The sequence below is a fragment of the Anticarsia gemmatalis genome, chromosome 17 (genome assembly GCF_050436995.1).
Source record: "Anticarsia gemmatalis isolate Benzon Research Colony breed Stoneville strain chromosome 17, ilAntGemm2 primary, whole genome shotgun sequence".
Lineage (NCBI taxonomy): Eukaryota > Metazoa > Arthropoda > Insecta > Lepidoptera > Erebidae > Anticarsia > Anticarsia gemmatalis.
The window spans coordinates 9,139,809-9,155,075 of NC_134761.1; the positions used below are offsets into that span (position 1 = coordinate 9,139,809).

General features: G+C 36.1%; 1 protein-coding gene across 1 annotated transcript; it reads right to left on the minus strand.

Annotated features, from left to right (window-relative positions):
* Window positions 1-22: 22 nt before the first annotated feature.
* On the minus strand, window positions 23-14,576 carry LOC142980118 (tyrosine-protein kinase receptor torso-like). Its single transcript, XM_076125427.1, has 14 exons — window positions 14,190-14,576; window positions 7,682-7,873; window positions 6,308-6,563; window positions 5,980-6,056; window positions 5,622-5,757; window positions 5,086-5,243; window positions 4,731-4,845; window positions 4,235-4,356; window positions 3,705-3,891; window positions 3,266-3,431; window positions 2,628-3,059; window positions 2,382-2,519; window positions 1,988-2,173; window positions 23-1,591 (listed from the first exon to the last, which is right to left on the minus strand). Exons 1-14 carry the CDS (start codon window positions 14,373-14,375, stop codon window positions 1,480-1,482), a joined length of 2,463 nt encoding a protein of 820 aa, XP_075981542.1. The 5' UTR covers window positions 14,376-14,576; the 3' UTR covers window positions 23-1,479.
* Between the last annotated feature and the right edge of the window lie 691 nt (window positions 14,577-15,267).

Genomic DNA, 15,267 nt, shown 5'->3' on the forward strand with positions numbered 1-15,267 from the left:
TAGTTATCAAGTAAAACGCAAGTTTAATTTGACAATTCCATTTAATTCAAATTTCTATACAAACACTAAAGTAAGAACTACAAAATATACACAAATGCACATAGTTATATTATAATTACTGAGTTCTTGTCCTAATAGTAACAGATCTATCATATTGCGAGGTTTCAAAGATATGTATACGTTAGTGACGTCACGTACACGTTTGCGTTATAGATGGCGCCACAACCGTAAAAAAATACATTCGTTTCTTTATGGGTATTAAATCTACAATATTAGTACTAGCGCAACGAACAATTTATTTGCCGATTTCAGTACGTCTTAAAAAACTGGAGTATTCATAATATGAATTAAAATAGTTTTTTCGTATTTGCAAAAAGACATACATTTCATTAGCTTAATTACCTAAAATGTAAGGCAACAATAAGGCATTATCTACATTGATACACATTTAAAATGTCAAATACTTACCTATTAAGTACTAATACATATCACAGCTTAACACAGCGAATAGATACTAAACTAATACACATAATACTTAGAGAATAATACACTAATTAACATCAACTTTTTCATTTCTATTCCCTCCTCTTTAAGCAAGGACGAAAAGGTTTTTGTTGTTAACTACTAGCCAAATAGTCAACTGTGGCATCTTTATTTTGTCATTGTAACTTTATCTGTACATTATTAATTACAAATATGTTTTAGTTTATGATAAAGTGTTACTAAACCATGACTTTCATTAAAAATATGATATATTAATTATGATATATTTGGTATACAGTCAACCTGGGTAACTTTGAATCATTTGGGTAACATTGGACGTGGGAATTTGAACTAGTTTCGATTATTTTTTCATATGAAACCAACACAATTGATAAAGGTTTATTTTAGTTTTGCAAACATTTATCAATTCCCACGTTCAATGTTACCCAATTGGTTCAAAGTTACCCAGGTTGACTGTACACATGTAAAATTCAATTTTAAATATGTATACCAAATACAAATACCAGTGAAATTACCTATATATTTCAGGTGGTAAAGTTAACATGGCAAAGTAAAGATGCCACACTAGATGGCACTAAAGTGTCACTAAGTTTTTAGGTCGTGCTCTAAAGTTTTGTCTTAACAATAAAACCTTAAATACTTGAACCTCCAGATTTAGGCGATAAAAAAAAAAGAGGGATGACTCAGTATTTGCCTATAAGACTAATTAACTAATCTATGATGAGGAAAACACATTTTTCTACAAATGTAAGTTCAATATTAAGTTTTAATTACTTATTTGTAACTATCATATTTTTTTAATTAAGATGCCAAATTATTCTTAGGCATAACGATCTTGACAAAAATATGAAAAGTTGAGAAAAGAATATTTAAATCACACTAAAGTGAACTTGGTTCACTCAACTGAGGTTCCTAACGATATCAAATCAACCATGAATTAAGTACATTATAGCCTTATTATAATGAAAGGTGACGTCACACGGGTGGGTTCTTAGTGAGGACGACGGGCGGTGATGTGTAGTGGTTGCTCTGAGGCGGCTTCAGGGGACGCTCGTAGCTCTCCCCGCGGGACCAGTTGCGTTTACCTCTATATTATAAAGTTATATGTTGTTAAGTTATACTTAGAAAGTTGTCTTTTAAAGGTATGCATTTAAGGTATACCAAGAAACCGTGTTTGACTGTAACAGCCAATTTTTATGCTGCAATGGAAAGAGAAAAGTCCACAATGTGTTTATAGAAAAGCGATTTATGTATATACGTATGTCTTAATTGCTTAAATTCTCGTATAAGATTGACAAAGGGAATTGGGATGTGCTTTAGTTTCAAGACATAGTCAAAAAGTCAGACAATTAATCTTGCGCAATTTTCAACAAATAACATAAACGTGGAGTTCTGGCCTGGTTCATGGAGTATGCCTGATAGTCCATGAAATATTAGACTTTGTCTTGTGTATGTTAAGCCTTTTCGTTCATTAGTTACTGACCTGATAAGCATCTTGATATACCGATGATGTTTAGGCGTGGGCGGCGCGTCCAGTGGTTCAATTTCTAATGACAAGTAGTGATGTGCGCTGGCACTGTTGAGTAACTCATCAAGACGCGCGTGCAGTTCGGCGAATGTTGGCCGCTCGCGAGGGTGGGAGCGCCAGCAGGATAGCATTATATCGTAACTAGAAGTAAACGTAACGTATGATTTTGGGATAGGAGATAAGTGTTCCGTGTGAATTGATGAAAGCTTTTTTTTTAATGGCAAACATCGGTAACGGTAACTTAAAATTTCCGACTGAATTTAATTTGCTGTTGAATAATGATCGATCGCACGGAAAGACAAAGATAGGTAAGAAAAAGTGTATCACGAATAGTTACATATGTACTTACAGTTGTGGTATACAGTTGGCAGGCTTCGGCATGCGGTATCCCGCTCTAAGTAGCCGCGGCAATCTGGCGGCTGGCACAGATGCGTATGGCGCTGCTCCGATCGTTGCTATCTCCCACACCACCACTCCAAACGACCACCTATTAACCAATTACAGATTCAATTTCAGCTATAGTTTTTTAGTAAGGTATCTTTTAGTATAAAAGGGTAGGCATTGAATTTGAACGGAAGAGTAAAAGATTACTTACACATCACTCTGCGTGGTATAAATCCTTCTTGTCAAAGACTCCAGTGCCATCCATTTCACAGGCATTTTCCCATTACCCTTCTGCTTATACTGGTTCTCTTCATATACATCTCTTGATAAACCAAAATCTGCTATCTTCAACGTCCTATCTCCTGTCACTAGAATATTCCTGGCCGCTAGATCTCTATGGACTACCCGGTTTGCAGCCAAGAACTCCATTCCCATAGCAATTTGCCGGCAGAAAGACAGCAAGTCTAGTGAAGTTAGCTCCCTGTCGCATATCTCCTGAAGTTCGTACAGTTTGTTCACCACTAGCTTGGAGTTTTCCATCTGTGTTTTACATTTGAACAAGTCGTTCCTGTAGTCTGACACGTCGATGTTATTGTTGTAGTACTTCGCGTTACGTTTTGAGACCATTACGTCCCATGTGCACCTAGAAACACAATTATGAATTAAAGCACTACTACATTGCACTATCTCATCGGTCCTGTTGTCTTTTTAGTATTTTGAGTGGGTGTTTATACTTGAATGATTAAACAGTTGCATCTGTACCCGTTCGAGATTCTCCAAAAGAGATTTAGATAAACCTGTACCCAGGAGTGGGAGAGTGGTGCGGCTTCGATAAAGATTTCCCCATACCTCAAGTACGTGAGCAGGTCTCCTCTACTGCAGTACTCGGCGATGATAAGCGGCCGGCGTCCACTGCAGCATCCCACCAGACTCACGAGGTGCGGGTGAACGCCCACGCTCTTCATCAGCTCCATCTCCGAGCGGAAGGACCTGATCTCTTCTTGTGATGGAAAGTCTGAAACCAACAGCATAATGCAATTTCGTTTAACTTATTCGTCTAACTTATTACTTTAGGTATAATAAAAATCTCCATCAGATTTCCCCTTTGCCCGCGAGTCCAACATCGCGATATACACTGTACGGTACCCACTCCTAAAGTATGACAGGCAAATGTTCCGGAAGAAACTAGTTATACCTTTATTCAGTTTTGAATTAGCTTTTTGAGTAAAGTGAAGGAGAGCTTAAGCAAGGTTATACATCTTCTTTTTTTGAAGCTGTTAGTTCATACCTTTGAGCATTTTAACAGCGACGTTGATAGAGTTGGGCGCGAGCGTGGCGCGGCGCACGACGCCGAAGGCTCCCTCGCCGATGACCTCGTGCAGCAGCAGCTTGTCCGAGCGCACCTCCCAGCTGTCCTCCGTCTCCAGCGTCATGCTTTCTGCTTCCATGTCGCCTTCTTTCGATGGTTTGTCCTCCTAGTTTATGTGATAGTTAGTTTGTAATTGTGTTGTGAGATAATCCTGTTGTCCTGTCTTTCTTTTTTAGAAAAGAAGACCAAAATGAGATGTCTGTTCGTCATAAGATTGAATGAGAGTATTATTTTCATTTTAAACTTACAAATGCGGTCGAAAATCCCGATTAAGACTCATTGTATTATAAAGTTAATAATAGTTATACGTACAAATCGCGAGAGTTTTAATTCGTTTATTTCTTTTGAGGTGAAGTTGAGTGACATTAATAAATTCTGGGTAAACGTCTTGAAATAAGCTTGATAGTGGGAGTATGAAAAGTCAGACAGATACGAAAGTATGTAGTTACCAGCGGGTAGTGCGGCGGCGGCTTGGGGCGCCGGCGCGCGCGCCAGCAGCAGACGATGGCGAGCGCGGCGGCCGCGGCGCCCGCGCCCAGCGCCGCGCCGCGCGCCCCCGACCCCGCGCGACCTGCAGCGCACTGGGAGCGTTATACGTCACATCCACACCACAACAAAACTACCATTGACCCGTCCAATGATTCCATGGTTCAAGCTCTACCACACGGCAGTTAATGGCAAGAGTTTTAAACATACTGGCCATGCCAAACTTTTTCTTAATTTTATGTAATTTTAAGAGATCGAGTTACCTGGCGACTAGAGTCGATTAGATTTTTCGCTATTATCGAATTGGATGAGACTGAGAGTCCCGTTTTAACAAGAAAAGCATGTTGAAAAAACCATACAGGCAAAATATAGCTGGCTCAAGATGTCCCTACTACAAAACGTAAGAAATAAAAAACAAGTTCTACTCAGGAGTAAATGGAAATACAAAGGTGTAATTACCAGGGAAATAAGCTCGTCCGCTGGTGTGTGCGTGCGTGTCTCCTTTGATCGCGTACACGGACACGTTGTATAGACCCTCCCCCGTTATGCCGTTGAATACAGTCTCCATTATATCCTGCACAAAAATCAAATGAACTCCTTAAATCTAATATAGATCGCAACTTTTATCTCGTTAAGACGTTTTTTTGGGATCGCTACTTCTGTTCCCCTTCACACTAGCATGGGTAAGTACTGAAATACTATGATTGGCAAAATCCCGTCTAGAGCAAGCCATATTTATTGACACCTGTTTATCGTCAAAAAGGAAACAAAATGGATCTCACGAATAACATAAAGTAAGTCGTCTTATACTCACCCCCGCTACAACTTGGCTCCATATCTCATTGGACCGTAGCGTGATATTGTATCGTTCAACGGCTATGATAGGTTTCTTCCATCCGACGTGCACCTCCCACGTGTCCGACGACTCCTCGAACGCTTCTATGTTTATGATTTCGGGATAAGCCGGCTTCACTAAAAACAGGAGTTAAGAAGTTTTGTTAGGAGCTGAATAAGTAGTAGCCGCGGTAGTGTGCGACTGCTAATTATGAGGCCCCGGGTTCACAAGGTTGGACAAAGTGCTTTTGACTTTTTAAATTTATCTTGAAATTTTGACAATGAATTGTCCGTAATTAAATGACTTGCCCCGTAAATAGCTATAGGATTGCCAATATGAAGCGACTAATTTATTAAAGGCAAGACTTAGGTGTATTTAATTACTAACGTTTCAGTATCAGTAAATACCTAAAGTACTTATCTTTGTCTAATTATCATGAAATTTATATTGACTAAATCTCATGATTTTTTCATGGAGTGACAGGTAAAAGCTTAATAGTTTAAAGCGGCACTTACTGGATGTACAGTAAATCTTCTCACATGTCGGGGTGGTGTATTTGAAGTAAGTGGTACCGTATAAACCTTTCACACTAAAGTTGCAAGTGGTGTTTAATGGCAATTTGTTGATGTCCAATTCTGGCTTCTGATTTGGCTGTAAATATTCAATTTTTGATTTTAGTATGAAATTAACGAATGTAAATTAGTTAAAAATCATATATAAAGATAGTAGAAACATTTAGCAGAATTGTGATGAGTCTTAAATGCCATGAAAACCTATCGAATTCTATGAATATACCGTTTTTAGTTCCAATATTTCCATGACTATTAAGAACCCCTTGGATGTATAAGACGCGATATAGTTAAAAAAACTTACCCATATTTTAGTAATATCTCTGTTCCCATCTTCACTGTTATCACAAAGATTGGACACGTCAAAGCACACATCATTTTCTGAAAACCAAACAAAACATCAGAAATTCTATACGAAGCGGTGGACAAGAATTGACTTAATGTTAACTTTATGTGTTTAGCATTAAAATGATAATTTAATATCACACGGTGATTAGCGAGATCATGCATGTTTTATCTTCGATTGTAAAATGTTTCGACACCGATAGCCCAGACCATGATCGAGTACTCTCAATCACGACAAAGCAAACAATTTTAACAAGTCCATGTGCTGCATAATAACTTATATTTACCATCTCTCGGACTCCACGTCAAAACTCCAGCCATAAGCGTCGTACTATTCACCAACTCCTTACGAAAGTCCACTTTCACCTCATACTCTTGATGTTTCGGTAACGCTGACTCATTGTACAAAGGTACTAAGTCCCCTCCTTGCCATGTCCTTGGGGTTCCGTTCACCAGTTCCGTACTCCATAGCGTGTAGTTGCTTATAGGAGTCGTACTAACATCTCCGTATTCCATCAAAGGCTCTATTAAACTGTAGTTTATCTAAAACAAGAAAAATATTGGGTATAACCTAAGTGTGTATTCGTGAAAATATAATATTGTAATGTATGAAAATACGCGTTAAACATGCGCATTATATTATACTCAGAGGAGAACTCACAACAGACTGTCAAAGTATATGAAATATACATTATAGATTTTGTATGTCTGTTACATTTCATGGCTAAACTACAAAGTTGATATAGACGTGATTCGGTTATAGGTACCCAAGGAAAAACAATAGGGTACTTTTTTCCACGAAAAGATATCAAGAAGATGACAGAAGTTAGTGTTAAATAATTCCGGGATCGCAGTTTCTGGATTTCTTGTAAGCCAAAATCTTTAATTTTATCTAAGCCATCAAAGTTAATAAATTATATACTACTTACAACTTTTAAGTTACGGAAGGTATTAGTCGGAAAATTCGGGAAACAATTGCATGACTCATAATAAACCAAACAACAATCTAATACGGAATACTACGGCGTTACAAAACAACGCGTATAAAAACCATCTTGTTTACTATAACGATGCCTGCCTATAAAAGACATGTTGTTTAACCAAAGGTCAATCAACTCCTGAATTGAAACGTAAAAATATTTTTCGCATACAGATTTCCCTCTGTTATTAGCATATAGCGGTAGTTTAAAAGCTGCACGATTATTGAAACAGATTCTGTGAAACGGAATTTCTCACTTTCCTGCCTGTTATCTTGTTTAAATACCCGCATTGTCGATCGTACTACTGATTTACGCGATTACATCACTTGATACGGAAATGTGGAGGATTGGAAACATTCGCTTCTATTCCTGTTGAACTCGAACACTATTTTTAGGTGTCACCTTCAATAGGGTGTCTTTACTGTGACCTATCTAATTCTACAGTATCGGTTCTCAACATTTTTGATTTTGTAACATGACTTCGAATATTGCATTGTGATGTTTATAACACGAAAAAATCACCTCCAGTACTCATTAAGAATGCCTAATTTGTTTTATTGATGGTACGTCGTGATCCATCATGAATGAAAGTCGATGGACTATTGGTATAGTGATGGAAGACATCGTTCCTGTGGACGCAAATCAGTATTAATTTATATTCTACAAAAAAATACTAATTACCACACTAAAGACATCAGAATCATTGGAAAATTCGGGCACCAAGATCACCAACTGGAGGTTTTGCGACGGTACAATCTGAAACCTGATGGTAGACTCTGTCGTACATCTGATCTTCACAGGCGATAAGTGTGGACTTAGAGCAAATTCTGTGTCTAAGAAGTCATATTTGCATTTATCTTCGTCAGCATCGGTCTGAAAGAAAAGAAAATGGAAACGTTATTGTGAAATTATTACCCTAATGTGTTACCTTGTTACCCATACTCTAACACAATCACTCGACGTGATTGCTCTAATGTGCAAAATTCTTTACGATGCCAATGGGTGCCTTCAAGTTATTAGTGCGCAGTTTTTACAGACTAAACTAAAACTATCGCGTAAAACGGTACATACGAGTACGAATAATACAGTCAGTAAACCGCAAAGTTTATTCTTTTAAAGCTTTTAAAATGTTATGAAAGCTCTGAAAGCTCAATATCATGAAACATCTGTTTCATTACAACTTCAATATGTATTATACTTTATTAATGGCTCTGTCATTATTTTATTTACTCAGCATTCGTTACATCGAGAGTTAAAACAAACAAATTATAAAAGGTGAACTTTGCGAAATGATCCCGCGTCTGGAAAACTTCCGGACATCGCACCGACTACTTCAATTAGAAAATGTATTCTATTGCTAAGTAATAAGGCTTAAAATAGATTACTGATATGGTGTAGTTGTTATAGCTTTGTTAAAACGTGGAAAGCGAGTCGAAGCAATATTCCCGATTGAATCATTGGCGATGTGCTGTTTGTCAACAAACAGAAATACCGCCCCTCGACCTGAGCGTGCGAATATTTATGGCATGACTAATTATAGCTAATTAGTATTCATTCATTGCGTAAAGTTAAGTGTAGACTAAGTACTACTAAGTAAAGGTGAAGCCTATACAGACTTTAGAGACTTCATCTAGCTTGTTTCTAGGTGGCCTGCAAATCATCACGTATTTAGCAACATACCTCCTTAAAGAAAGGTAGGTATATGTCTGCAGGAAGAATATAATCAATGTAGGTAGATATTAATCAGTTAGTATCTTGTCTGTTTTTAAATAGATATCAAATTCTATTATCAGCGTTTTTAAATATTGTCTAGAACAGATTACGTGGTTTACGAAGCGTGAAAGGGCGTGTCTTTGCATAATATCATTATGACTGAAAAAATTTAGCACAAAAACTGAAAACTTAATTTACCGAGGATCCTACAAAAAAGTTATCATAAAGTGACCAAAAAGTACAATATGGAATTATTTGTCTGCGTATACGCCTTCATTTCAAGATTTCTAGTAATCTTCCGACAATTTCCGAGAAAAAAGTACGTACCTAGTCTATACTGTATTTTTTTTAATACATTTGGTATTTTTAGATTGAAAAACAAGCAGACGGGTAAACAAAAAACCTTTTAATATTGTGTAAGTTGATGTAGAGACATCAAATGTCTAGGCTTTCGCTCTTAGCAACCGTTTAAGTATCGTGATTGACCACGTACGTATTTTTTTCTCTCAGACAGTTTTTAGGCTGTCTGTAAATAAATATACCGTATCTAGACCACGCCAGATGGTAACAACCTCTTGATAAAAGACTGGGCCTTTTATAGCTCTTAACATAAGTAATTCAATACAATTTCAACTGAATATGGACTGTTTGGAGAATCGAAGTGTGTAATCTAAATCGGTTAGTTTACTAAACTGGGATTGGTGTCATGCTACTGGTTCTATTATTTTTGTTCAAGATGGCTTACGTCCTTTATGAAGAGTTTCAAGCTGTTGAAATAATGTCTTAACATCGTGTTTATTACTGACAATAGGATAAAGTAATACTATAGATTTTACATTAATTTGTTGGGAAGGCGATCTGAAATATTTTATTTTAGTTGAGTAATACACGAAATCTTATAATGTGTTAAACATGTCGATAGTGCTAATTCAAGTTCTATAGATATTTTTTCAGGTCAGGCTAATATTTTTAACGTCACTTACATGACATAGCAAAATTTTGATTGCATAAGGTGCAAGCGATCATTATAATAAATAGAAATCGTGATTATTAAGTAAGTAATGTGTTAATTATAGCACCCCCTGTCTGAACTTCTGACCTGTTAGTTTTACTATTGACCTGACTTCCTTAAACTTTGTAGTTTGTAGGTAAACAGCGTCCTATTTAACACAAACAAATATTATGATACAAAATTGTTTTCTCAGAATTAAAAACTAGACCAGGCGCAAAGATCAACTTTATAAAATCATTAATAAACAATTACAGTTTCGTCATATTATCGCAACGAGAGATCTCATCATTGTTTACAAAATCTCCAGTTTTGTGTCACAATATTACGTTCAAGTTCATTAAATTGTTTACACTAAGCTACTCGAAAGATATACTCGTACTATTACGTACGTCATAGACTGCAGTCAATATTCCAGCCTACTGATTACACGATATCGGATACATTTCGTGTTTTGGACCGATTGTCAGATAACGGACAGGTCACCTTTTGTATCCCAATGTACAAAATATATTCAATTGTATTTTTATTAAATGCGTTTTTATTGCAGTTTCGAGTGACTTCAAAATTACTTATCGCTATGTCAGCTCTTGACCACCCAAGTCTTATTGCGCTTACTTTATAAATTCTGGGTATAAAGCGATGAAGCTTGATTTATGTCGATAATATATCAAAAATATGTTGACAAATTAGCATGACAATGCTAAAATTGGTTAGATATAAGTACCAGTTAGAAACTTGACTGACACTTAAAAACAATGAACTTCGTAGACAGCTCCTGAAAATCTATAGTTTATGTCTTTCCCGAGATATAAAGCTATACTAACGCATTCTTCCTACGAACGGCGATTCAGTAGTTTACCTATGAGGGCGTAATAGGCAGGCAAACGGAAAACTTTCTGACGCTTAATATAAGCACGGGGTATATGAAAAGTATTCATACTATCCTATATATAACATATATAACTACCCATAGGCAAGTGCGAAAGTCTATTAGTTTTTCACACCGCTAAATCGATTACTATAAAAGTTATCAGTGAGATATTATATGTATATGAAGACCAAGATCAAACATAAGCGATGTCTTTTTTATTGCTATAAAAATCGGCCTCTAGTAGTTAAAATAGGGGATGGAAATAGTAACGCGAGGATTCGAGATTACTCTGCCCACCTACGTATATAGAGTGACTAACAAATCAATTAACGTCACAGTACAATAGGGTTGCCATCTTTAAAATTTGGAAAACCGGATAAGATGCGTGAAAACTCCGGATTTTAGAGTCCGAAAGCCGGACATGTCAACAAGAAGAGCAACCGCGACGGGAGGAGTGGGGGAACGCTGAATATACTTGGTTCGTCGGTTGATCGTGGTGTGCGAGCATAGTGCGTGTCTCGCAGGCGGCCAATTTTTTTTATTTATAATTTTTTTAAAACCCGGTCTACAAATGAAACCTTCCCCGGACGCTCCCCGGATGCCCTCTAAACTAGGACAAATCCGGGGAAACCCGGACGGATGGCAACCCTACAGTACAAGGTATTTGCTCGTGGGAAATGCGAAGCTTCCCCCTGTTGTTCATAGCTCAGTCTACTTGCGTGAAATAACATGCGGCTCTTTAGTTCCGTACTTGTCCACTATCTAATCTAGGATAACGCTTGTGGTAATAGAAAAGCATCATTAACGCCCGTTACACTCATAAAACATAGATACTGTCTATAAAATAAATATAGAATGTGTTGTCTATGGCCTCCGAGGATTTAGAAAGAAAGAAGAGAGTTTATTTAGTAAAAACCAGCACAGAGACACATATGCAAGATGCATAGTACAGCGCGATATAAAATGGTTGAGGATGTGTTTCACTGCTGTACCAAATAAATCAAAATGGTTGATTTGAAATTCCTGTACTTTTCAAAAAAGGTATTCAATGTTATTATTCTCGAATACGTTTTGTTTAAATGTTAATCAATCTATATGCACGTTTGGCGTAGTGGTTAATGTGGTCACTTTGCCGCAATAATCGAAGTGACGCGTGTGGTGGGTTCGATTTCGACCCGGGACAAATCTTTACGTGATGAGCACAAGTATCTGTTATGAGCCTGGTTGTAAATGTAAATATATCTATGTAAGTATATATTTAGAAGGATATAAGTATGTTTATCAGTTTTTTGGTTACCATACCAAGCTCTGCTTAGTTTAGAATCAAATGACTGTATGTGTGAGTTGTCCAATTATAAAAATTATTAGCGGTTTGGGCCGAATTCGTCCAAGTATAATAATAGAATTTACCTCGTGGGTGTGGGAATTTGGATCCCGTAGAAACCTTGTCCCGACAATGACAAACACATGAAAAAATAATAACTTAATTTGGTTTAGTTGGTTAAAAGTTATTCGCGTACATACATCTCGATGATTCATTTTTATTATTATAGATTTATCTATTATAAGGGCTCCTGGCCAAGGTACCTCAAACCTAACGATGAAGCCAAAAATATAGACAGACGGCGGGTATTAAATAGCGCCCATGGAATTGAAGTATATAGCAATTCATTTGATTCAGTTCGATTGATTACGATTGTCAAAATTAAATGACTACATTTTTTTTAATTTTCCTGTTAGTTTGTTCGCATTAAATCTTGCAATTGTAACAATTTCTTTTTTAACACGTCATTCAAATTTTACTGTACGGTGATGACGGTTGCAAAAATAATCTTATATTTATACCAATAGATAACATCGATATATCAAGGAAAACTTACAAATTCTGTAATCTCCAATAACATCAGGGAAAAGTATTAAAAACGATAATCCACATCAATGAGACAGAACGATTTAATTATATATGAATTTACGTTATTACGTGCGAGATAAGAAAAAATGTTAATGAACTTCCTATGAGATACCTGCGTAACATTATCAGGTGTGCGAATGGGTAAGCGATTACAAATATTTAAAAAAATAATATACCTAATGTTATTACACGAATTTTATATGTACAGAATTTTTTGGTCTCTGAATTTAGCGTGGACACAGACATTTTCATTCTAATTCTTATTTTTTTAGACAACTCCCGCACTAAGAATTGCTCTTGTGTCGCGGGGACTTTTACAAACATACAAACAACGGGCACAAAGCACAATCAGACCCGACACAATTATATTTTGTGGATCGTACAAATAATTGTTCCTTGTGGGAATCGAACCCACCATGCGATGGTAGCGGTATGGTGACCTTAACCACTGCGCCACGGAGGCAGTCAAAGTAAATATATTAGAACTGAAGAAAATGTTTTTTCCTCATAAACTTTATTTTAACGTAATCTATGGTGGACCCAGAATTTTCATTTAGGGAGGCATACCTACTTATATTGAGGCGGCATAAAGATTAGGATGATTACTTGACTTGAATTTTGAAAAAGCTTGACCAGCACTATGTGATATTAATGAGGTTATTTGAAAGTTATCTTTATAATAATATCTTTTCCCATCAAATCTGCTAGTGATACAAGAAGTAGGTACATAAAATAATTTAAATTAAATCAAAGCTTATCATTGCTTTTTTCGGCCAGCTAGCGATCATGTCCGGTGCATTAAGTCGTCACATAATGATAAATTTTACGTGAAATGCATAATCACGATAATTTATCATTATTTATCTCTATAATTAGGGTACTAAAGATAAACTGGACATGCAGAAATTTGAATAATTTCTGATATTTATGAGCGATATACATTTCGTCGATGAAAAGAAAATTATGGCAACCATGATGGTGTTAAATTATGATCATGTTGAAATCACGAAGTAACATCGAGTCAATGACCGATTCCACACTTGCGTAGTGCAAGCCAGTGAAATAGAAATAATGTGACGGTAGTTTGAAAAAACTAAGTGCTCTCGCGTTTATAATTATCCCATAAAGTGTTGTTTAATTATTTAATTACCAACGTTTTGCTGAGCAATGCATTCTTATGGTATTTTTACAAAATCGTCCATAAAGCATTATACTTGGTTTTTTTTATAATCCAAGGGCTTAAAATATTGTCAGGTATTTAGTTTGTTATCGTTATCAGATCTATTTTTAAATGCACAAAATACCTAAGCAGATTTGTATCATTTAAATAACATAAAGTAAGTATTAGTATTGGGTATATACGTCAATGATTATAATCGAGAAAATAATTAACGTATGTAGGTTAATTTGAACGCATCATACAACTGAAACTTAGGGGAATAACATATTAAACGAAAATATAACTATGGCGATATAAATTTTGTTTATGAAGCAGTTTTAATAAAATACGACAATAGAAAAAAAATGTAATGAAAATATTTATTTTTAAAATTATGATTACGTAAGACAATTTATTGCTAACCTACATTTTTTTAAGTCAGATAATAGTTAGTACCCACAGATAAAGATGGGTAGGTATTTAGTAAGTACTGACGCTTAACCACATTGTAATAATTCTTACCAATTTGTTGAGCGCCATATGAAAGCACACGTCTCCTGCCACCATCTCCAACTGCTCAATCATCAGGTCATCAGGTATCAATGTTTTCGTCTTCTCAATATCCATAGGTTTTCCACTCACATAGTCCAAAGTTATTTGTTTTATCAAACATAATATTATGTAGTGTCCATATTTTTTGTATAACATTTTAATTTTGTAAACATTAACTTTAAAAAAAACACAAGTACCAAGTTTAAAAAACTAAATTATTAAGAAAAAAAACTAATTATTAGCTATGGCATTAAAAGAAAATTGTAAGTATTTTTTTTTAATTACGTTTCGTTCGGAAAAGCTGCGTTGCGTGTTGAAATCGCGGTAAATATTGCGGTCGGGCGCTCACGCCGCCCCTCGAAATGAAACTGGGGCGTCAAGACAGAGCTTTGCGTATACATTCCGCAGGGAACGCAGGACATTCTCACCGTGCTAAAGCTTTTTGAATAGAACCTTCAACTCAGTTGTAATATTTTCCGCGTGACGGATAATATTAGAAAAGTCGAGCATACTTATTTGTTCATCTCTGCATTGATATCCCAAATGCTATAAAATACCTCAGACGTTTTTGGCGTACATAAGTAGCACTGATATGTCGTAGTCTCCTAGACTGCTGCGGCTAACGAAAAAGCTAGGCAAAAATCTGTTTGGACTAGCTTTATCTAATCAAAGCTAATTAGAAAAGTGAAAATGGAATACCTATACTTCACGTTATCGATAATCTTTGTTGCTATAGTTTTAACAGACACATAAATACTGATTAGAAATTTGTATCTATCTGAGGATTTACCTAGTTTAATTCTACACATCGTGCTAATAGCAGGATAGGAAGCGCTAGCGCATAGATCGTCGTTAGAACGGCTGCTTTACAAACTTTGTGCTCTTCGGAATATTAGTGATATTTTTACAGTCTTACAGATTAATTTCGACATATTGCATAAGGTCAGATAATTTAGTAGTAAATTGACTCATCTTGTACATTTCGTGGAATTTCTGCGTCACTGTAAAACAATTTTATTAAAAGTTACCTGTCAGTACGTGCTCCGAA